The sequence below is a fragment of the Thrips palmi genome, unplaced genomic scaffold (genome assembly GCF_012932325.1).
Source record: "Thrips palmi isolate BJ-2018 unplaced genomic scaffold, TpBJ-2018v1 HiC_scaffold_7, whole genome shotgun sequence".
NCBI lineage: Eukaryota > Metazoa > Arthropoda > Insecta > Thysanoptera > Thripidae > Thrips > Thrips palmi.
Genome location: NW_023144634.1, coordinates 4,763,646 through 4,786,957, shown reverse-complemented (window position 1 = coordinate 4,786,957; position 23,312 = coordinate 4,763,646). Strand labels below are relative to the sequence as shown.

At 60.4% G+C, this 23,312-nt stretch overlaps 3 protein-coding genes across 3 annotated transcripts in view; 1 reads left to right on the top strand and 2 right to left on the bottom strand.

Moving 5' to 3' along the window:
* Positions 1-11,363, bottom strand: part of LOC117652648 (trithorax group protein osa-like) — a 44,211-nt gene extending 32,848 nt beyond the window's left edge. Inside the window, 3 exon segments of the mRNA XM_034397730.1 lie at positions 1,771-1,821; positions 10,920-10,979; positions 11,246-11,363. The gene's annotated coding sequence lies outside the window, so the exon portion shown is untranslated.
* LOC117652728 (trithorax group protein osa-like) lies at positions 1,753-20,710 on the bottom strand. The gene is made up of 3 exons (XM_034397820.1): positions 19,430-20,710; positions 11,494-11,613; positions 1,753-1,821 (listed from the first exon to the last, which is right to left on the bottom strand). Exons 1-3 carry the CDS (start codon positions 20,243-20,245, stop codon positions 1,753-1,755), a joined length of 1,005 nt encoding a protein of 334 aa, XP_034253711.1. The 5' UTR covers positions 20,246-20,710.
* Positions 20,711-21,120: 410 nt separating this feature from the next.
* Positions 21,121-23,306, top strand: LOC117652650 (protein jagunal). Its single transcript, XM_034397733.1, has 4 exons — positions 21,121-21,356; positions 21,712-21,853; positions 21,932-22,147; positions 22,272-23,306. Exons 1-4 carry the CDS (start codon positions 21,268-21,270, stop codon positions 22,398-22,400), a joined length of 576 nt encoding a protein of 191 aa, XP_034253624.1. The 5' UTR covers positions 21,121-21,267; the 3' UTR covers positions 22,401-23,306.
* Positions 23,307-23,312: the final 6 nt, after the last annotated feature.

Below are 23,312 nucleotides of genomic sequence, written 5' to 3'. Positions count from 1 at the left end.
TATTATTCCGACACGGACACGTCGGCCCGATTCGGCGCGCGTCCCCGCATGCGGCGCACGTCCCGGCCATCGAGGCCCCGCCTCGCCGGTCCCGGCGCGGGTTCGAGTACCGCCACCGGCGGGGCCCATTTTTCCCCGACGAGCGAGGAGGCAGGGCGCGTGCGACCGGCCGCCCCGCTTCCCCAGTCGCGACCACGGCACGGCGGAGTGGCACCGCGCCGCCCCGCGAGGTGGCTGCAGCGGCTGCAGCGGCTGCAGTGCCAATGCGGCGACGGGCCAAGGTCGCGTTCGCCGCGAAAGACGGCCGGCGTGGCGTGCCGTGCCGCCGTGAGGTGGGATGGCGGCACGGCGGCATGGGATGGCGCACCGGGGGTCAACGGCCGCCGCCGCGGCGCTGTGGCGCTTGCCTCGCGGTTCGCGCCTTGCTGCGCCTTGCGCCCCGCGACGCAAATACCGTGCCGGCACAGTCACGCGCTGGCTGGGCCACAGAGTCGTCGTCGTCGTGGCTGTCTCTCTCGCACTCGGCGGGGGAGACGACGACAACGACGACTCAACCGACGGACGTCCTGGAGTAACGTGACGTCATCGCCATGCCTTATCGCAGCTGATAGTAGTGTAGTGGTGCACGTTGCGCGCGGCAGAAGCTAAGGCTAAGCAGCAGGTAGGCCCTTCCCCTCCCCCCTCCCCCCCTCCCCCGCCGCCGGCCTCACCCTTTTGTTTACAGTCGCCCATTCCCCGCATTCCACGCCCCTCCAAACAGCTGTTGTTATGTCACGCGAAGCCCCCCCCCCTCCCCCTTCCCTCTTTCTCCTCAAACAGACCAGCACACTCACACATGCAGACAGACACACAGACACACGCATAATCTGTCGGCTTAACAGCGGCGGCGCGTGTTCGAACCTAGACAACACCTAAAACAATAAGCGCGAATCGAACACACGTGTACACACACACACATGCACACACACGTCGTTCATAGTGACCACTGAGCGCGAGCGTTGCGAGTGAATGCGTGCGTACGAATGCGGCAAAAAAAGGTTTGGCAAAGACGAAAGCGACGCGGATAAACGCTGCTGCTACTACTACTACTGTATGGCGCTGTGTGCGTGTGAGCGAGTGTATGTGTGTGTGTGTGTGTGTTCATGCGAGAGAGTCCGTGGGCGCGAGCGAACCAGGCAGAGCGTCCGTCTGGCTGTCGGTCTGTCCGTCCGTCTGTCTGTCCGCGTCCCGGTATGTATTTGTTTTGGGATTGCATGTGGGTCAATGTCACGGCCTGGCTCGCTACTATACTATATATATAGATATACCAGCGGCTTAGGCCGGGGCGGGCGGGGCGGGCCCATCCACTGAATGAGAGATAGTGCGGGGGAGGAGGGAAGGAGGAGGGAAAGAGGGGGAGGGAGGAGGGAGAGAGGAGGAAAAGACGGAAACCCATTTACAAAGGGCGGGCGTCGTCGACGACACCACGCTCCGCCGAACGCCATCAGCTGTTCGCAAAGAGACCGAGCGCGCCCAGGGGCCCACGTTACATTTTCGACAGTGTAGCCGATTCGGCCGTCCGCGTCACTGTGCCGCGGTGGCCGCGGCGGCCTGTCCCCAGGCGCCAAAACAAAAGACGAATTAAACCCCCCACCGAGTCTGACAGCGCGGGCCGGTGCTGTGCCGGGCCAGGGACCCGGACTCGCCCGGACCCCCAGGGGGGCCACGAGATCGGGGGGCACCGAGGGGGCGCCGAGGGAGACAGAGAAGCGATTAGGAGGCAACACTTACGGAGGGCTTGGGGGTCGTCGATTCCCTGGGCGATCCAACGCGATTACTCACCTGAAACACAAGAGAAAGAGAGAGAGTCAGACACACGGTCACAAAAATGAAAATGACACAGCACCGACGGATCAGCCGCCACTTGAAACATCGGTACAACGACACTGAATCATGTCAGCCAGGAGACAGCAAAGGCTCGCGTATGAAAGTGTGTGTGTGTGTGTGTGTGTGTACGCCAGTGCTTCTCCCGGGAGGCCAGTGAACCGTCAAGTTCACGGACGTCAGTCGCGCAACGCACCGCGCTACGCGCTCTGCGCCGTGAGTAATGACGCGTACTAGCGAGAAAGAGAGAGACAGAAAGAGAGGGGCGTCGAAGAAAGGACGGAAGCGAAACGGAACGAGAGAGGGAGATGAAGAAAAACGCGAAAAAGAAGCCGAAAAAAATAAGCGCGCGCGCACACGCGTGGAGGACCCAGAATGCAATTACGATACGTTGACCAGTGCGTCTCGTGGCCAGCAGCGCCAGCAGGGAAGGCAGGCGGCAAGGGGAGGGGGGGGGAGGCTTCGAGAAATGAGGGGAAAAGGAGAGCCCGTCACTCCGTGTCACTCCAGTGAACGCGACAGGGAGCCAGCCCGACAGACAGACAGCCCGACCGACAGACAGCACCGGCCGCGTCATGCTGCAGTGCAGAGCAATAAGCCGAGTTCTCAAAGAGATCAGCGCGGCGCACCTTTGCCCGGCTTTGCCCCGACGACCTCCGCGTCCCAGAGCGAGGCGGCAAGGCAGCGTACATCCAGCCGGACGGGGAAAACAAGAAAAACCACCCCAATCAAACAACAAAACGACAGCAAAAACAACGCGAGCGCCACAACGGGATCGCCGCGTCAGATCTGCTCAGCGCAGCGCCGCGGCGCCGCCGGAGCGGCACGGGACCGACGGCACGGCAGGTGAAAGGGGTGGAAAAAGAGGACGGCGACGGCGGGGAGGGGGAGGGAGAGCGAAAGAGCTTAGGCGCCGCCGGGGGTGGCTGCAGGCTGCAGGGGTGGGGGCATTTATCATTTGATTGCAGTCTTTAATCATCTGCTGAAGCAGCCAGGGCGCCGCGGTGCGGTGCCGCCGCGGTGTGTCGTGAGGAGACCAAGGAGACCGGGGAGGGCGAGGGTGAGCCTCATCTATCACCCGCCGCCCCCTCGCCCCGCCAGGCCCTTCTAGGCCCGGCCGAATATTCCCCCCCGCCCCACCGCGGCCACCGGGGGGTACCTCCCTCCCCGCCGCGTTCGCGTTGCCGCCGCGGGTAGCGCCGCTGCCGCCGCGCGCAGTGGAGTGGAGTGCCACGAATGCCAATGCCTCGCCCGCCGCTTCCTCTGCGCCCCGTTCCCTCTGCCGCGCCAATTTTTCTCGGGGCGGTGCGGCACCCCGGCACCGCGGCACCGCGACACCGCCCTGCCGGACAGACACCTGGCCGTTCCCAGCGCGACGGCCCCGACGGCCCCGACGGCGACAAGAAAGCGCCGAGCATCGCCTGCAGGTTCTTTCCGAACAGAACGCTCTCGTCGTTCCGTCTCTCCCGCACACGTGGGGCGTCCCGTAAGGGTGCGAGAGAGACAGCGCGGCGAAAGCACTGTTGGGAATCCGCCTTCCGCCAGTGCCTCGCTAACGACCGGCAAACTCCACTTCTTGCGCCCAGAACACCATCATCCCCGCACGGCACGGCACGCCACGGCACAGCCCGTCGGGGCGTGACGTCACAAACAGCTGATTAGGCAGCGGGGTGGGGCGGGGCCGAAGGGTCAGGTCGCCGCCCCAGCCCAGCCAGCCCCAGCCAGCCCATGCAGAGGAAACTGATGGCCTGGCCGAGCAACGCGAGCTGCGCCGCGCTGCGTGCCAGCACAATAGCGGCGCACCCCCACGCCCCCTCCCCTCCCCTCCTTCCCCTTCCTGCCCTTTCTCGTCCAAGTTTCCTTCCGCGGCCCGGGCCGGCCTGCCCGAGGGCCTGCCCTTCCCTCGGAGCGAGTGGACGACAGTGGCGGCAGGGTCAATGGGGTTGGCGGCGACATCCGCTATGCCACCGCGAGAACTCGGACAAGGGTACCAACGTCACCGTGCCGTCAACGTGCCCGTCAACGCCAGCCCTGCCCGAAGCACCCCCGCAGCCACTAGACCGTTATGCCCCTAAAATTTTAGCCGCGCCTGGTCCGCCCCGCAGCCGGCATAGTCGTTACGGTAACTGCACTGCTGGAGCGCTGGAGCCGAGCCGAGCGGAGTCGAGTGGGCGGGGGGTGGGCGGGGCGGGGTGCAATGCGCCACGCCAGCGCTCCACGCACCGCAACCCCGCGGCACCACTGCGGTACATCGGGGCTCTGCGCGCCAGCGCCACGCCTAGCCACTGCAAGGGGAGCCAGGGGGTTGCGGTCCATGCGGTCCAGGCTCTGCAGCACAATGCCCGCCTCACCTACCCTGCCCGGCATGCCCCGCGTGCCCCGGCCTGGCTTCGGTCCCCAACCCCTCGACGCCGGCCGGCGTCTTCCGGCGCCCACCCCAACCGGGCCCCGCCGCGCCGCGCCCGCACTGCCAAAGGGAGGCCTGGTGGCGTGGTTGCCACGGCAACGGGCCGTGCTGGCCGTGCTTCGGATGGACCCTTACTTTCGCTTGTCCGCACCGTCCGCACCCCACCGCCGGGCCGCGCCGCGGGGAGGGGAGGGGGTGGGGCGAGGTGAATGCCACGTGATGAATGAAACCTCATCTCGATCCCGTTTGACTCGGGACACTCGGGGCGCCCCGCCCCGCCGGTCCTGCCCTCCGGCACGCCCCCTGGCGGCGCCCGGCCGAAGCAGCGACGGCGCCGCGAGGGAGGGAGGGAAGGGAGCGGCCGGTGACGCAAGAGAGACTAACTTCCCCGAAACTGTCAGCGCGATTCGCGCCGATTCGCCGAGCCCTGCAGTGCTGACCGTGCTCCGCAGCGACGGCGCCGTTGACGGCGTTGACGGCGTCCAGGTGCGTGCCGAGCCCCGACCCGGTCCCCAAGGCCTCCCTGGCGATCACCAATTAGCCGCCGGGCACGTCCGCGAGGCCCTCGACCAGCCCGAAGAGGACGTCCGCGTTTAGCGCCTCGCCGCCAGCACAGCCCCCTGGAGCCCCAAGACCGCGTCCTCGCGCATTAATTATTCATCCCGGTGCAGACGACGCACCCCCCGGTGGCGGAGATGCTTTCACGCGCGCCCCGCCACCGCGCCATAAACCGGCGCCATTATCGCCGCGAACTGCCGCCGACATCAACCGCACCGCAGCGGCGCCAGCGGCGCCAGCGCGCCGCGAACCCGCGAACCAACCCTCGGCGGCGGCGGCCATCGCCACCAGGCTACGGTGACCCCGCCGGACTGGGCACGGCGCTCACACATGCCCTGGCCGCGCTGCAAGATTGGGGCCGCGATAGCGGGCTTGTCACGCAGAGCGCTCGGAGCGCGTAGCGTGGGGTAGGACAGGGCCTCGACCGCCACCGTGCCGCCACCGTGCCGCGGCCATTCCCGCAATCTGGAAGGCGAGGCAAGGCCGAGTGCTCGCGGCCTCGCGCCCCTCCCCTCCCCTCCCGCGACAAGTGCACCCTTTGCCATCCAGCCGGCACCCAGCCGGAAAAAAAGACCCCGTGGCACGCCGTGGTCGTCATCCCCCTGGCGGGCGTTCCCCACGGCGTAGCGCGCATAGCGGCGCAGATACACTATTGGAAATGCAAATTGAACGGCGACGCGCGGAGCCTGGCGGAGCCCTGTCGGCGTTTGCGTCACGACACGCAAAAAAACTGGACAGAATGGTACACTCCAGCCGGGAGTGTACACTGTACACGCCACCGCGCGCCGCCAGTGTACACGCACATCCAGATTCCTGGTCACCCGTTTGAGAAACGTTTTTGACGGCCGACAGTCCATTCCATACCGGTGCGATCCAGCCTCAGCCACTACAGCAAGGCTACAGCCTCGCCTCCGGGACTCCAGGCGGGCTGCACAAGCATGCACGCGCCACGCTCCAGCCGCTCCGACCGGGCCGCTCCAGCGCCGCGGCCCCTGCCCTTCCAGCCGTGCTTCCAGCCGAGTGTACAAGGCTCGCCGCGGCCGCGGCTCGGCCGGCCAGCAGGACGGGTTTCTTTCCCGGGGCTGAGCCTGGCTGCGCGCTGCGCCGCGCCTCGCCGGCTAGGGTGTCCGGTCGCGGGGCCCGCCAAGGCAACCAAGGCCTACGGTGGCCGGCCGTCCCCGCCGGTCGGACGGGTACCACCACCGCCACCACGGACCGCGGCGGCCTGCCTCGTCCCGCTGCGCTGCGCAGCTAACCATCACTTACAAGCGGCCCGGCGGACCAGGATCGCGTTCAGCGGTAAAAGCCACCGCCGCGACTCCGTGCTGGCTGCGCGCTGCGCCTCGTCGAGGACATGATCGCCGTGGTCACATCAGCGCGCACGACTCGGGGCATGACAAGCGCCGACCGCCGCTCCTCGCCGCGGACGTGCCGGGGCGCAGCCGAGCCGAGCGGCCTCCATGGCGGCGCAGCGGCCGCGCGGTCGGGCCTTACAAATGACGGGGTGCGGCGCCGAGCCAGCGCGGGCCTCGGGCCTCGGGCCGGGGAAGGGGCAAGAATGTGGGGATCTCGTGAGGCTCGGGGAACGAACGGCCGGACGAGACGAGTACCACCAGGCGGACCAAGGCGGCGCTGGCGGCGCAAGCGGGAGAAGATGAACCTTGACGTCAGCGTGGGAGGCCCGGGAGGCCCGGGAGGCCCGGCTGCCGGTCCCGAGCTCCACGCCAAGGCGGACGGCCCGGACGGGACGGGCTGCCTCGCCTGCCCTGCCGCCGCGGCATGCGCACCGAAATCCATGCCGCCGAATCATTTCCGTCGCGACGAAGACCGACGCCGCCGTCGACGGGTGGCTAACGAGAATCCTTGACCTCGACGGCCCCGCGACGCCAGGCGCCGCGTCGTCCATCAAAGTCAGTCGCACACCGCCGGGCCGGGCCGGCCGGGCCGGCGCTTGCATCCTGGCTTTCCTGGCCGCCAACCGTTTCACTCTCATTTTCCTCGCGGCCGCGAACGCTGCGAATGCTGCGCCACACGCTCCGGCCTGGCACGCCGGCACGCCATCGAGGCGCCAGGCCAGGGAGATCGGGAGCGACATCGTCGGGACGGCGTGCACGGCGGCGTGCACACCAACGAGCGGGGAACTTCAGCAATGGACGCTGTAAAATCGTAAGACTTTAACGACGGCCTGGAAGTGGGCGGAGGGGAGCCTGGACGAGGTGGCGAGGGCCGCTGCTGCTGCCGGTCGTCCTGAGCCCCGTGCGCACGCCGTGCTTTCCGCCTCGGCGACCATGTCGAGGCCCAGGAGGAGGAGGAGGCGGCCCGGCGGGAGGGCGGCGCGGCCGCGCCCTGGATTCCGCCAAGCACCGCGGAATGCCCTGCAGTGCACGCCAGTGCCGAGACTCGACGTGACGGCCGCAGTTACGCGGTAACGCCGCGGCATGCCGGGCCTACGTCGAGCCGGGCGGCAACACGGTGCCATTCAGGAAGCGCTTTCCCGCCTTCCGCTGAAATTCCCCCTTCCCTCCCAAAAATGAAGCGGACCGGCACACCGAATTATACACCACTCGCCTCCCCCCCCCCAACTCACCGCCTCCCCGCAGCGTCAGTCCCAGTCCGATTCACGCACGCAAAGGGGAGCCGAAGACCCACGCGGCTAATTTCCCCCTTTTCACGGCAAAGAACCCGCCAGCAGCTCGCCACCAGACTGATTCCAAAAGTCGTTTTCGTCGCTCTGTCTCTCTCGCACTCGCGGGGCTTCCCGTACAGGTGCGAGAGAGACAGAACGACAGACTCTCGGAATCAGTCTACACAGCCCGCGCAGGGCAAGCCCACCCCGTCCAGGCGGCCCGTGCCCCACCCCTTCCTTTCCCCGCGGATTTAAAACCCCTCCGTCCGGGGCCCGGGGGGCGCCGCGCGCAGCGTAATCCCAAAGAGCTCATTTGCATGGGCACTGCCGGCACGGCATGGGCCAGCAGTGAGCGGGGCGCCTCCGCGGCGCCGCGTCGGTTCGACGCTCTGCTCGCGTCTCTGCGACGTGCACCACTCGTCCGCGCCGCGTATGCGCCGCCGAACACGTACTGAGATTTTGAGGCGCCTAGATCTCGTAAACGGCTTCGGATGTATGTACTGAATAACTTTAAACGCCTTCTTTTCATCTCTAACCGTTAGCGAAATAAATTGAGACATCGCGCCCTGCCCAAACGGACACAACACAGAGAGTGTACACTGCAAAGCTCGCTTGCGAGTGTGTGTGACGGACGCGAGGCGCGACTCAAGACTGCCCCAAGCGTAACCGACGTGTCCGAGACTCTCTCCGCTTGATCCAACGACGGGCAGCACCCCGACCGCAGCCGCGGCCCAGCGCCGCCAGCGCCCCTGGCACCGGGCCACGAGCCTACGCCTGCCAGGCCAAGCAGTCCCTGCTGCAGCCCATCGTGTTCACGTCACTCCCGGGGAAAAGAATCGCCCCACACCAGCGCGCCGTCCGACAGGCCGACAGACAGGCGGACGCACTTGTTCGCCGGGCGCAGCACGACGCGCACCAAATGCCCCCTGACAAAGACGGCCCCGCAGCTGGCGTGCACCTGTCGCACAAAGGCACCTGCAGCTGCCGCCGACGGCGCACCTGCCCGCCTCGCCGGCCGAGTCGCCGGCCCCGCCATGGCCCTGCCGCGGCCCTGCCGCCACCGCGTCCGTCCGCCCGGAAGCAGCCCCCTCCCCCCTCCCCCCTCCGGGCCCGGAAAAGGACCAAGGGCATGCCAGGGCCGGGACGCCAGGACGGGCACGAACACGGCCTGGCCCGGGCTGGCATGGCTGGCCCGCACGAAGAGGGGACCCGAAACGAAGAGGCGCCGTCAGAAAACCGTTGACGCTAACGTGGAAAGAAGATTGAATCGAAGTCCGCCAGAAAGCTTGCGTCTCGTAAAGTACCTGCTTTGCTAAAACATGAAGTACCAGAGAGGAGAATCGCTTACAAAAGCCTCTTTTTCTTTATGTTCTCTTAGTGATATCCAAAGGTTTACTCGTTATCGAACGCGAAACGCGGACGCTTGGTCTGGAAAACGGACTCCATCTGTCCGAGAGCCTTCCCCTGTCAAATCCCCGCTCCGTGCCGTCCTGCCGTCCGCGCCGCTATTCTCGGCGACACACTGCCATGCTCCGACCTGGCCGGACCTGGCGCTAATTGACACGGCGAGCCGCCAGTGCCGCCGATCCGTCCGGATCCAAGGAGCAAAGGTCAGCATCACCTATTCATAGCGCGCGACGGGGCCAGGGGGCGGGCGGGGGCAAAAGTGCTGAACCACTCCGGAAAGCTGCGACGGCGTTGCGCTCCGACCGCAGCGCGCGGCAGAGAAGTGAGTCACCGTCAGCGCCGCCCCCAGCGCGGCCCAGCGCGGCGCGTCACCGCCAGGCCACCGCCGGGCCCTCGGCATTGGCCCTCGGCCGCGCCAGACTCGGGGTGGGGAATTCCCTGGGTGCATCCCTCATCAATGAACTTGCGCCAAAGTTTACGTCGGCGCGGAAGAGGAGCGGGGCGGGGCGGAGCCCGAGCCAAGCCAAGGCACTTCCGGCCGGCCGGCCAAGTTCGTGAACCCCAAACAGGAACAGTTGGGCAATCAGGCGGGAGAGCCCCCGCCGGCCCACCAGCCCGCCCTTCAAGGCCTCGCCAGAGCCGCGCCCCGCGCCCCGCGCCCCGGCTCAGAGTTTGTTGACGAGGCATTCGGGGAGGCGCGGCGCGGAGGCGGCGTCAGCACTACACCGCCCCGAAGCGCCACCGCGGGGAGAGAGAGAGGGGGGGGGGGAACCCCGAAAGGCGCCTGAATCGCAATGTCAATACGAGATAGAAGCAGACCGCGCGCGTTTTGATGGTGGCGGGACGCGCGCGACGTGTACATAACAGTGTACCGACGCCCGGCGGATGAATGGGCGCGAGAGGCGGGTGGCTGGTGTCAGCATCGCGCCAGCGCCGGCGCGGGGCCGCAGCCACCAACCCACCCAGGAGATTATCAAGCAGTCTGCGACAGCGTCTCCGGGGCGGCCGAGGCGGCCAAGGCGGGAGAGGCCGCATCCTCGGGCCAGTACGGGACGCACAGTGGGCCAGAAGACCGGTGGAGGCGGCCAAAATTCTAGACGCGTTTTGAGCTCCAGAGTCGCTAAATGGGACTCGAACCGAACGTGTGACCCCACCAATAGATGGCTCTCCGAACGAGGAGTCCATTGGTGGGGTCACACATTTGGTTTGAGTCCCATTGAGCGACTCTGGAGGTCACAACGCGTTTAGAGTTTTGGCCGCCTCCACCGGTCTTCTGGCCCACTGTGGGACGCGCGTGCGAGAGAGACCGTGGCTCCGGGGGGGCTAACGATAACGAGGGACGTCGTCGTGCCCGAAACGAGCGGCGCGCCCTTCAGTGCCGCCCTTCGGCCCCTCGCAGCGGCCCTTGGGGTGCCTGCCCTGCTGCCTAATAGGACGGCCAGCATTAGCCAGAGCGGCACCAACAAAAACAACAGCAACAGCGCCACGCGCAGCGGAGGTGAAGGGAGACCAGTTCCGTTTCATGGAGGTGTAAAAAGTTCCCCCCTTTTTCAAATGTCCGTTTCTTGAAGCTTCCGTGGAAAATTTCATCTCGAAAGTTGGAATGTGGCATTATTCCGTGCGCCCTCTGTTTAGGGATGTTTGTAGTTCGTGCGCCTCTTTCCTGGTCAAGAGAGATCTCTTTCTTCCTCTCACTCTCCCCGTCGCCTCCGGTCGAACACGGCCGCGCAACTTGTCCTCCGGACGACGCCACGTCTCGGGCGTCTCGGCTCCCCGACAGCGACAGCGCGACAGCGTCCTGGCGGCGCCGGCGGCGTCCAACGGGCTGCTGCTGCTCCGCTATCGCCCGGAATCGCCCCTCCCGCGCCAAAACGCGCGGCGCCGCAGCGCGCTCCGCCTAATGGGGACGCTTCAAGGGAGCGGGCCGCCCGGGGCCGCCGAGAGAGGCAGGCGGGGACGAGCCGCCTGGCAGTGGCGCCGCCGTCCTCCGTCGCCAACTTCGGGGCCAACTTTAATTCTAACACAATAACGCAAAGAAGTGGCGTCGGCGGTACTTACAGCTGCGTCTGGCGGGTGAGCGTTGGATGTCGGCTCCCCGGAAGGCCGGTTAGAGAACGACTGCAAAACCAAGACAAGCGTCAGCCAACCCTTCGGACACGATACCCGCAGTACGCCACTTCGATAACGACAGGCACCACTTCAATAACACATGAGAAATGAAGCGAATGGCGGCCCTCCAATCAGCGAGACAAACGCGGCTTCGTCGCTCTCGCTCTCACGGGGTATCCCGAAGGGGTGCGAGAGAGACGGCCACAGAGCAGCACAGCCTGGCGAGCAGCCTGATTGGCGGACAGGTGGGTCAACACAGCGGGGCTTCTTCTTACCTGGTGTTGTGGCGAGGGCGGCTGCGGCGACGGCTGGGGGTGCGGGGATGGCGTCTGCGAGGGGTGGGGGCCCTGGTTGCCCTGGTGACCGGCCAGGTGCCCGGGCGAGGACGGAGGCGGTGCGGGGGAGGGCGGGTGCGGGGGCGGCGGGTGACCGGCGGGGTGCCCCGGCGGGTGACTAGCCGGGTGACCGGGCGGCGGCGCGTGTCCGGGCGGGTGACCCGGGCCGGGGTGGCCGGCCGGGTGACCGGGGGGTGGGTGACCGGGCGGGTGGCCGCCGGGAGGGTGACCGGGAGGATGACCGGGCCGGGCGGCGCGGGCGACCCCCACGACGGCCGCTGGTCCGGGTAGGGCTGCTGGCCGCCGTACTGCAACAGAGAGAGAAAGACGACGGTCAGGTTGCGGCTCTGGCACGTGGAACTACAGTAGTTGCAGTAGCCATGAGCGAAGGGCTTCCACCGCGGACTCTCGGCAACTCTACCGAACCCTACACTGCCACCTGCCGCGACGGCAGACAGGGCGCTAATCGCACGGGGAGACGCGTCAGCACACACACACACACACACACACATACAGACGAGGCGATTGCTCCTATTCACGGACGTGCCGGGAAAGCAGAGCGCAAGTGCGGCGCGAGTATCGGCCGGGTCATCCTGAAGCGCCATTTCACCGGAAGTACCGGAAGTGGCAGAAACGCATACCTCATGCATGAAGACGCGCCGAGGACCGCGTCGGCAGATCCGTCCACACACACACACGCACAGACGCAACCGCAAACATAGAGAGGCCCTGGCCGAGACCCCGCGCGAGGTCCCAGGCCCCCCAGGGCCCTGCTCCGCGTCAAGTGCTGCGAGATGACAGTTCCGTTCCCCGGCTCGGCTCGGTCCGCCACGGCCGACTCATCCGCGGCCGCTCGACTCGAACACGATCGAAGCGACCAATCACGACGCGTCACGCAGGGCGACGCAGAGCGACGAGGGCGAGCGTTCTTCTTCCCTCTCGACGAGAAAAAATAAATACTCGCTGGAGCGCTGACGCAGCGGGACTCAGCGACGACGGACGAGAGGGAATTAAATCCAGTGGGCCAAAAAGACAGGCGCAAAAACGCCCGTTTGTTTCGGTCGGCTTCGCGGGAAAGCCCGGAAAAGCCTCACCGCTTTTGAAACGGCGGCGCCGCCGATAGGCTGCCCCCGGCCTCCCTCGCGTTCATAGAGGCTTTAACGCCGCCAGACGGTGGTTATCAAACTTGCTTTCGCTTCGCCGGCCGAGTGCGGCGGCGCCGGGCGGCGCGGCTGCAAAAGTGCACCAGTGCAGTGGCAGCAGCCCCGGCGGCGGCGTCGCGACCTGTTGGGATTTAGAGAGACGGGGGTGGGGTGGGGTAAGGCGAGACGAGATTGGGCTTTAATGCCGCCGAGGGTTGGGGTGGGGGCGGCGGGGGCCGCACCGAGGGGTGGCTGGCGGGGCGGCGGGGCGCGGACCCAGACACACGTGGCCGCGTTGCCGGGTTGCGGGCAAAGAAGCACGCCCAAGTGGCACCGCCGGCACCGCCCATTCATGCCCTGGATGGCTATTGACTCGCGGATCCCCACCCCTTCGAGACAGGTTGCTTCAAGGTAGTCGGTACACACACCGCAAGGGCCGGTAGGACGACGAAAGGAGGAGGAGGGGGAGTCGAACCCTGACCCTCCGAGCCAACACACACATTCCGGGATCGCGTGTCGGCAACGCGAACCAGGCGCCACCCGCGCCGCGCGCGCCGGCCAATCAGCGCCATCGGCGGGCAAACAGCGTGGTGGCGTGTAACAGTGCCACCACACTGGCGTGTTTTCGCGCCAAAATCAATCCACGGCCACTTTCTCCTGGGCCACACGGCGGCGAGCTTATCAGCTCGTTGATGTCACCCCGCGGTGGGCGTGGCGAGGCGTGGCGTGGCGTGGCGGGCCGGAGGCGGCCAAGGGGTCCACAACCTTGCCGCGATAAGACCACTACACTACTATTTGGGGCGTGACTCACTAGTAATTAACGGCGCGGCCGAAAAACGCCAGGCCATTTCTTCAATCTTTAACTAAATTCTTTTGGCAGTGTCTCCGCGAGAAAAGGGCGCAATTCGTTCCCCCCGCAGCGCGGTGCAGCGCGGCCACGTCACGTGCAGCCGCAGCGGGCATTTCCGACCGCTGCGCTGCCCTGTCCGGCCAGCAAAAACAACAACAACGCAGCAATTCGGGAAAGACAACAACACAAACGAACGACGCCGCGCCATCAAACGCTAAATACATCAGCCGGGCTGCCGGGGCTGCCGGGGCCTCGGACCGTTCCAATTTGGAGTTATTCATTTTTCATCCGTCCGGCCGCCGCGCCGCCACGTTGTCCGCCAGTCAGTCATGCCGGCGTAACGACACGACATGTCCGGCTGTCTGTGGTCGAACTGTCTGTCAGTCAGTCTGCCCGTCCGTCTGTCCGTCCGTCCGGCCGGCATCGCGTGGGCAAGGATCTCACGGAGTAGCGCGCAATCAAAGCGGGTCGCCGACGGCCGCCCCCACGCAGTGCCACGCAGTCCGCGCACCGAGACCGCGTACTCTTCGACGGCCACCTCGGTACCACCGCGGACCCATTGGCCATGCAGCAGCGCGGGGCGCGCCCAGGGTGAAGGAGGGCGTCATGCACAGTGCAGCGGCCGCGTCTTCGGCGACGCTAGAAGGACGGCGGGGCGGCAAGGGCGCACAGCTGACCGGGGCGGTACCGCCGTTCATGTCAACACTAGGACGCCCAGAGGAACGGCCCGAGTTGTGCTTGAGTGTGCGTGTCGACGTGTCAGTGTGTGTGTGTGTGTGAGTGCAGCCTTTCTCCGTGACCTACCACAAGGCCCCTTCTTTCTTCTTTCCCTCCACCCTGCCTAACCCATGGCGCGGGGCTGCGCGGGGCTGCGCGGGGCTGCGCGGGGCCGCGGCGAGGGGAGGCAGGGAGTTGGCCCCACCCTCGCCAAGCGCACACACACACACACATTCACACAGCAAGAATATGGCGCGCGTGTCTGCTCAAGAAGTGCGGCAGCACCCTGAATCCGAAACGATTCATCGTCGCACCTATGCGGAACGCCCCATGAGTGCGAGAGGGAAAGAGAGAGAGAGAGGGGGGGAGAGGAGAGAGAGAGCACATCAGCCCCAAAGCGCCCTGTGCTGTGCGTGCGGCGGACACGAGAGCAGAGCACACACAGCGTCGCCACTCGCAGACGCTCTTCTCGGCACCTCCACGCTGCTCCACGCTGCTCCACGCGGACAGGGCGGAGTGGGCGACGAGCACTTCGGAAAGGGGCGAAGTGGACGGTGGACGACGAGGACCTTGAGGAACGGCCGAGTGGGGGACCGTGACTGACGAGGGAGGAGCGTCCAAGACCGACAAAGTGGGTGTCAAAGACGCACAAAGTGGGTGTCAAAGACGCACAAAGTGGGTGTCAAAGACGCACAAAGTGGGTGTCAAAGACGCACAAAGTGGGTGTCAAAGACGCACAAAGTGGGTGTCAAAGACGCACAAAGTGGATGTCCAAAACGCACGAATTAGGTGTCTAAGATCGAGAAAGAGGGCGACGAGGACTTGGAAGACCAAAAAAGTGGGAGACGGGGGACCTGGCGGCAGACAGTGTGGTCGGAAAGGCGCCCAGACGCCGGCCGCCCGCGCCTTCGGGTGCACTGTCCAGCCCAGCCACTCCCCCTTCCTGACCCTAGAATAATTACAGCACGCCCCGGCGGCCCGGCCGGCCCCGCAGGCCCCGCCCCACCAAACAGAAACTCGGTCAAGAGCAAGTGCAAGCCGGGACTATCCTCGACAAACGCGTAATCGCCGCCCCCCTCCAGGCCCGCCGTGCCGCCAGGCCATGCCGCCAGGCCATGCCGCCACACGACAAGGAAAGCCGAGCGACCTTTGCGGTGTGGTTCGACGACCGCGGCAGCACAGCGAGCGCAGTGCAGCACCGCCGTGGGATCCCTTTTATACACTTCCGTGCGTAACCTGGAAGCACAGCCCCGCTGTGGCCTAGACCATGAAAGGGAGTGCCAATCGTTTACCCGGGGGCCGCGGGGCGGGGCGGGGCGGGGCGGGGGCGGGGGGGGGGGGTGGGGCGACCACTCATGCTGATAACACGCCGGCAGCGCCAGGCAGTCAGCTGATCCCAAAGCAGCAGCAGCAGAAGCGCCCTCCAAACTTCGAGCCGTACCGCCGTGGGCTGCGGGGCGCTGCGGCAACTCGCCGCCGCAAAGCCCTTGCTTTCCGGAGTGCGCAGCGCGGCAGCGCGCCGCCACCGCAAAAGGTCCAAAAGGTCCAAAAGGCGCACGGCGCGCCCCGAGCCCTTCCCCCGCAGCGCCGCCGCCTTCTTTCCTCTCCGATCGAGTTCTCGGGGAAAACCCCGGCACTGCGAGGGAGCGCCGAGGGAGCGCCGGGTGAACGCCGGGGGAGCGCCGGCCGGCGTGCCTCGGCGTGCCGGATCGATGTGGGCGACGCTACGCCGGGGCGCGGCGGGGGCGCGGCGGGGCGCGGCGGGGCGGGGGCGGTGGCGCCGGGGGCGGCAGTGGGGGCGGCTCGCCCGGCCCCGGCACGCCTGCAGTTCGATAACGTAGGGGCCTGGTTGGTGGGGCCTGGCTGGTGGGGCGCAGCCTCGGGCCCACGGCCCACCAGTGCCAGAAACGACGAGGGAAAAAAAACAACAAAGAGGAAAAAAGTAGCATTAAAAACAGCCACGCCCGCCCCACTGTCATTCGCATTCATGCCGAATTTGGGCGATAAAAGACACGCGCGATACGGCGCCGGCCGCCCCTCACACACACACACACACATACATGCGCGGGCGGGCACACACACAGACGGTGCGCCACGCATACAAACTTTGGCTCAACAAAAGCGAAAGTTGCGGCGCTCAAAGGAACCCCCCAGACAGCCAGACCCACCCCACGACGGCCACGCCACCGACCGGGGACGAACCCCCGACTGTCAAGGGCCGCTGCCAGCAGACTGAGAGTCGTCTTCGTCGCTCTGTCTCTCTCGCACTCAAAGTATAGGTGTGAGAGCGACCTAGCGACGAAGACGACTCTCAGTCTGCTGCAGCCGCGCTGGAGAAGCCCGCAAAACGACATCAGCCGGCAGAGGCCCAAGTGACAGTCAGCCGTCCTGGAGGTCGTGGTTCTCGGAGCTCACAGTGAGGGAGAGACACGGGCGTGCCGTCGCCTCAAACCGTAATGCACCACCGCCAACGACGCGCACACACATGCGCCAACGCACTCACACACTCACAGCGTCGTGCCGCGAGGTGCGTGAGTCCCTCCATTCAAGCCGGCTTGGGACAGTCAGTGTCGCCAAAGTTAAGGTCAGGGCGGCCACACCGCTCACTTAGCGGCAGGCGATGCCGCGTGGAGGAGAAGGAGAAGAAGAAGGAGGAGGAGGAGGAGGAGGAGGAGGAGGGGACGAGGAGGCAATTACCGAAGCCGCCGGCAAACTCCCTGCCAAATGAAAAGGAAAGGGGTAGACCACCAGCAGACACTATCCCAAAGACGGACGGACAGACGGACTGTGATCGAGGCCGCCCCACGCAAACCGCGCGTCTTTATGAATGGACGGCAGACAGACGAACGGACAGACGGGCAGGCAGACAGACGGACGGCACGCACACAAACAGCGGCGTGGCGCCACAACACGGCAAATGCAGAGATAAAGTGCGCGATCCGCGGGGAGAGGGAACGCTCTTCGAAAAGGGGTGGCGGTGCCGCCACTTTTGCCACTTGCAAGGAAACGGGGTAAGGGCGGCCGGAAGAGCCTCAAAGAGCCTCGCGGCCCTTGCGGCGCCGTGCCGAGCCACACATCAAACGTATCGGCACTTGTTTATTTTGGGCTCAAACTAAAAGCGTCCTCCAATTAGCGGGCGATATGAAAAGGAGAGGGGAGCGGCGCGAGGCAGCGCACTTTCAAGTCGGAGCGTCGCTCAAATTATCAACACAGAGAGGGAAAGTCGGCGAGGGGGCGGAGGGCGGCCCGGAGCGGACTCGGGGGTGGCGGCGGCGCGGACGCTAAATCACATTTAAAAAACGAGCGAGAGGGGAAACGGGGGAAAAACGAAAAGGAAGAAGAGGGCCGTGCACCGGTGTTCGAACCCGCGCCAGTCTTTGGCACACTTTGTCCTTTATTTTTTCTCTTTCGGGGCACAGCGAGACGAGAGGAAGGGGCCGCCGAGTCGATGTCGCCAGAAGAAAGGGGAAAAACAAAGAATTTAAAAAAGGCAGCGGCGTGACATCACACGTGCAGTAGGTCAGTTCCGGCGTCAGCTTGCGGGGCGGGGACGAAGACCGCCACTTGCCTCAATAGATTCCTCTTTCGGAGATCAATCCATTGGTGGGGTCACACGTTCGGTTCGAGGCCTGTTTAGCGACTCTGGAGTCCAAAACGCGTCTAGAGTTTTGGCCGCTCCACCGGTCTTCTGGCCCACTGTGGGGCGTCAGCCTGACGGCCGGCGCGAGGCAGCCCCGCTCAGCACGGCTGGCCGCCGCGTTGCCTACCGCCACGGCGCGCGGCCCAGCCTGGCGCCTGGCCGGCCCATTCCGAGCGTCGCTTTCATCGCTCTGTCTCTCTCGCACCAGAATGGGAAGCCCCACGAGTGCGAGAGAGACAGAGCGACGGACACGACGCTCGGAATCAGTCCGCAGCGCGACGCGGCGCCACTCTCACTTTCCTCTTTCTGACCGTGCCGCGCCGTGCCGCGTCAATCCGGACCCACTTAGAGGTCGGCACGGCAGCCGGGAAGAGAAAGATGTCACCAAGCCGTCGGGACACGGCGATTAAACTTGCACCGCCGCCCACAATCGATGCAGTCATCGGCAGTGACGGCCACGACGACTCAACCGGTTTCAAACTAAACAGTGCCGCCTTGAGCCGCCTTGAGGCCTGGAGGGACACAGCCACCCCAAGAAGGACTGGGGCGGGAGGGGAGGGAAGGGGGGGGGGGGGAGGGCCCTCGCGGGGCGAAGGGTTAGGGGTTGGGGGAGGGAGGGATGGGCTAGCGTTCTATGATGGATGGAGAACTAACCTTACACAACAAGACGGCCCTTGCGTGAACGAAACTCTCACTCACCGACACAGACACACACACGCACACACACACCGTCACACACGGGCCTCACATCCGTCAGACTTCTTGAAGCCACAGGGGAGGGAAATGCCACGGTGCGGTTGGAGGCTTTGCACAGTAAGACACTGCCACACATGTGAGGGGAATCGCAGTTCACTCTCTGCCTGATAAGGGAGATCAGAGAGCGGGCCAAAGATGAAATTAGTCCCGTCCACGGCGGGAAAAAGGTGGAAACCAAACGGGCAGAACCAGTTTCTCAATGGGATGAATATAATCGTTCACAATTAAATTCATTGGCAAGTTACTGTCTGTAAGAGCCTTACTTTGCTAATTCCCTAAGAAAGATGAATGGAGACGAGAGCCTCCCAATCAATTAGAGAAATGGTGGCTCATTGGAGTGGCCAATTTGCTAGCACAAGGTCAAAGTACAATGAATTACTAGGCAACAAATTATCCACCATAAGAATCACAGATAAGCAAGGAGAAACATTCGACTGTAATTACCTCCGTATTATTCTGGTGCCCTGATGTGACAACTGCATTGAAATGTTCACCCAGGAGGAACCATAAATTACACAACTATCATTCAAAGCACATCTAGTGGCTCAAAATCAGCTTGGCTTTGATGCAGATAGTGCTAATAAGTGGAGGTGCCATTTACGGTAAAATAATAGATTTAACATGATGAAAGACAAAGGTGAACTCATTAGAAAGAAACCTTTAATAGAATAGAATGTGAAAATGTCACTCTTGAGACAAACAAGAAGGTTTCAATAAGTAGCACCCAGCCTTATCTTCCAAAACAATAATTAGCATTTGCCTCAATAAGAAATTTTGAAAGCATATTGGAACATATATATAATTATACGTGTCTATGGGGAGAATGGGTATTTAGCTATTTTACCAGTCCACATAAAGCTTGATCAAAGATAAACCAAATAAGATGTGGACAAAATGCAAAGGAATTTGAGACAATTAACAGGACATGTAAACAACAAATAACCGCTGGCCTACTTGGACCATAACCTAGAAATAATATTTACCAAAACAATAATACAAATAAAAAAAATTTAACTTACAGGACTCTGGTTGCGGTATCCTTGCGGTATGTGCTGTGATGGATATGAAGACGGCCACTGGTTGTAAGCATATCCAGCCGGGCCTTGTTCACCAGGCTTTTGCATGTTCATTTCACCGTAACTATTTTGATATCTATGCACTGGGTTTGATGATTGGAGTAGCTGGTTCAAGGTGGGAGTAGGTCCAGTGGGTTGAGAGATACTTTGCCCCGACATAAACCTCTGTTGTTGTCCATGAGGAGGAAACGGTCCACTAGGGCTGTTTGAATTAGGACCAGCACTGGGTGGTCGAGGTGGTATCATGGGACCACCAGCTTGAGGCTTTCCAGGAAAGCTGTGCCGCATGCCCTGAGGTCCGTAAGGTAGGTGAACTTCCGAATTGTTGCTGCCTGCAGGGTGCTGATCCAGGTGCTGGTAGTTTCCTCTGGCTGGGTATCCCATGGGATAGCCCGGGGCGGCATTATCAGACACTTTGCCGTAGTTCGGGTCACCAGGGGCGTCTGAATTGGCCGAGAACGGCTTTCCCGAATTGTCGGAATTTAATTTACCACTATCCACATCACTACTATTTCCACTCTGTTCACTGTTTATGCTCGGAGGTCCTGCACCCGACTCCTGTCGGTACTGACTCATCTCCAAGCTTGCGGTCAAGCTCTTCGGGCCAGCCAATTTCGGTTTGCAGCTCACATTGTCACGATTCCCGTTCTTCTCTGTTCCATTTTGTAATCCAGAATTGGCTACGTCCACGGGCTGCTCTTGTTGCACTTGCTCACGAATTGCCTCCTTGTGCTGAGGTTCCGCTTGCGTTGCAGCCATGTTAGGCAAAACCTCTCCGACTGCCAACACCCCGCCGAAGCAAACACAGCCAGTTTAACTTGGTTTGCTCTCGAAATTCTCCGAGAAAGTGTACATCACACATCATAATATGTGCACCACAATCCACATCACTAAAATATCGCGCAGTCTTCAATTTGATACATTAAAACTATGAAATAAAACTCTTACTTCACAACATTCACCATCATTTCGCATTATAGGCCTACACTTCGGTAGCGCGAAAGGAGGTTAGGGGTAAAAAGATATATTCATCCGCACTGCTATGAAAAAATTATCCCAGTAAATGAACCAAATTTGGATTTTTTATGAATAAAAACAAGTTCCTTGCTGAATTCTGGATTTTTCAGATACATCCGCTGAAATTTAGATGCACTCAATACTTTTCTACAGAAATATAAACGGGATCTACTTTCTTTAGAATTAAATGCGAATGCTACGCGCAAGGACTTTCGTTTCGTTGCTCCCTCTCCGGCGCTGCCGCGCAGAGATGTGTTACAAACTTTGTCTTTCAAGGTAAATTATCCAATAAGATACTAAATAAAATGTTTGAATCCATGCGTTTCAACTACGAAAACGCAAGGAATTACTGCAATCCAAGTTCTTTCTCATACTTTCTTTATTGTTCGATGAATAGAACCACGTGACGCTATCTCTGCCTAATGACCCATCACCGGCTTCAGTTACCAATCGGCCAGCAAATTTCATGGCCATTTTTAAGCCACACCATTTTAATTGAAAAATTTAAGAATGACTTAAACCTAGTGCAATAAAATGAGTAACGAGTTATCAAGAAAACAGTAAACAAAAAGCATAGCCTGTTTATGAATGGACCCCGTGCCCCGTGTTGTCTGCTTTCTGCCTCTAGCTTCTGCTAGTCTGGAAGGCCGCGACGTGCTACGAGGCCCGAATACTTTTAACCGCAGTTCAGTGTCAAATATCTTTGGTCATATTTTAATGTTTACCTGAATTGAGGGTTTGGTTTTAATTTTCAAATAAGAACAATGGCATCTAAAGGGGGACCCATGGTGATGGGTACGGATGGCACTGACTTTTCTCACCGACAAAGAGTAGCAACACACTATTTGCTAAGGTGAGCTTTCTGCTAGCAGCTGTATGTTTGCTCAATAATGTATTTTTCATCTCAGTTTTCAGCCACTCTATTACATCAGCAACTATCTTTCAATTTTGATTTTGATGCTGCTGATGCTCATCAAGAAAGTAGGGAGTTTTGACATTACTTCAGAGGTTGGAAGTCCTTAAACCTTGGACCTGTTTTCAAATTTATGTCCTTCCGTATCGCTCGTGTTTGTCACGTCATCGTCCCTTTTAAAGCTATCCTCATCGAATATACTCTCAATGTGATTTCTGAAAGCTGATGATTTTATCCCACTGAGATTTACTATACCATATGGTTTAACTGTTTCTTTCAATTTTTGCTGTTCCAGTGCTCAGAGCAAATCCCGGTTGAAGTACTGCATATTCTTCCATTACCTCCTATTTTTCGCAATGCTAGCAAAGTTGTCGGCTGATATCTTGGACAGGATTGATGTTTTTATCCTGGAAATAGAAGAGCTGCAAATTCCTCAAGTACTTACCGTTTATTTTATTTCTTCTTGGGTTTAATCTTGTAATCATGTCTCTAATACTTCTTTTCTAAATTTACAGCCTTTGTGGTGGGAATATTTGTGGTGCATTAGTCTGTTGCTTTCCTTCCTTGGACTTTCTGCGGCACGGAAAAACAAAATATCATTGATGAAGCGTTATATGCTGGGTATTGTCCTCTTTGGAATTGGCCCTGTGCTTTATGCTGCTGGGTATTATTTCCAAGAAGCATGGCAGTATATTCGCACAGGTGATACCGAAGACCTTCATCTTTGGCAGGTATGTGAATATTAATTTCCTTTCTATTTTTTATTTATTTGCAAAGGGCCTGAGCATTGCCACTTTTGGTGCCATGAATTATGTTACAGCTTATTTATTTTAAAAATACATCTTCTCTTTTCAGGGCTTCCCCTACGCACTTCTGTGGTTTGCTTTTATTATTCTTGCATTGCAAGTCCATTTCTTTTCTCTGTACTTTGCCTGGAGTTTGGTTCAAGCCTGGAAAGCAAGAGGAGCAGCCAAAAGCAAATAATAAAAAGAAAGTTACAAGATGCCAAATTTCAAGAATTGTTGGTAAACATTTCAACATAGCTGTTCAAAGGCTTTCCAAAGACCATGCAAGTGTCAAAGCCTCCTCTTCCAATCGAGAAACTGTGTTGGTCAGACTAAAATTGACTGTCTAGTCTGGACACATTCTTAACTTATTTGGTACAAACGTCTTAATAATTTATTTTTAAACTAAGCAGTTAAAACCATTGCAACTTATTGTTAAGCTCCAAAGTGCTCAACATGCTTTTGCTGTCTTTTTATTCCCTGAACAAGCACTTATTTGTGCCGGTATCTCTTATCTAGAAAGCTGCATAAAAACTCTTCCCACTTGTCCACAATTGTTAATTGAAGCTCTCAAGAGAATTTCTAGAATGGCACATACATACTGCTTCCTGTGCCTTCAACAAACCTTACATATTCAGTCAGTAAATATAGCTTGTTCCGAGCAGAAAGTACATAGGTATGTACTTATTTGTGGTCCTAAGGGTCCAGGTACTGACCAAGTTTAATTGAGGAGAGGTAGTACCTTAGATACATCAATATGTCCTAGGCAAAGTCCTGCTGACCCCAGTGTGACATCTCTAAGACTGCTACTATATAGAATTTTGACTGAAAAATAAATATGAATTTGTTAATGTTCAGGTAGATGTTTTATTGTGTACAGGTAATATGTTGCAGTAGAAGAAAGTTTAGGATGTTGATGTTGACCCTAAATCTGCTGAGTTAAAGGAAAAGATCAATTGTATGATGCATTATAGTCAATATAAAATATTTTTAGTCAATTGTTATGTTGAATTATTGAAGGGGAAACAGTTTGTAAGCTGGAATTGCTCTCTTGAATAGGGTATTATCCGTGATAACTATCTCTAATAAACAATTGTTAATCTTTTAACTT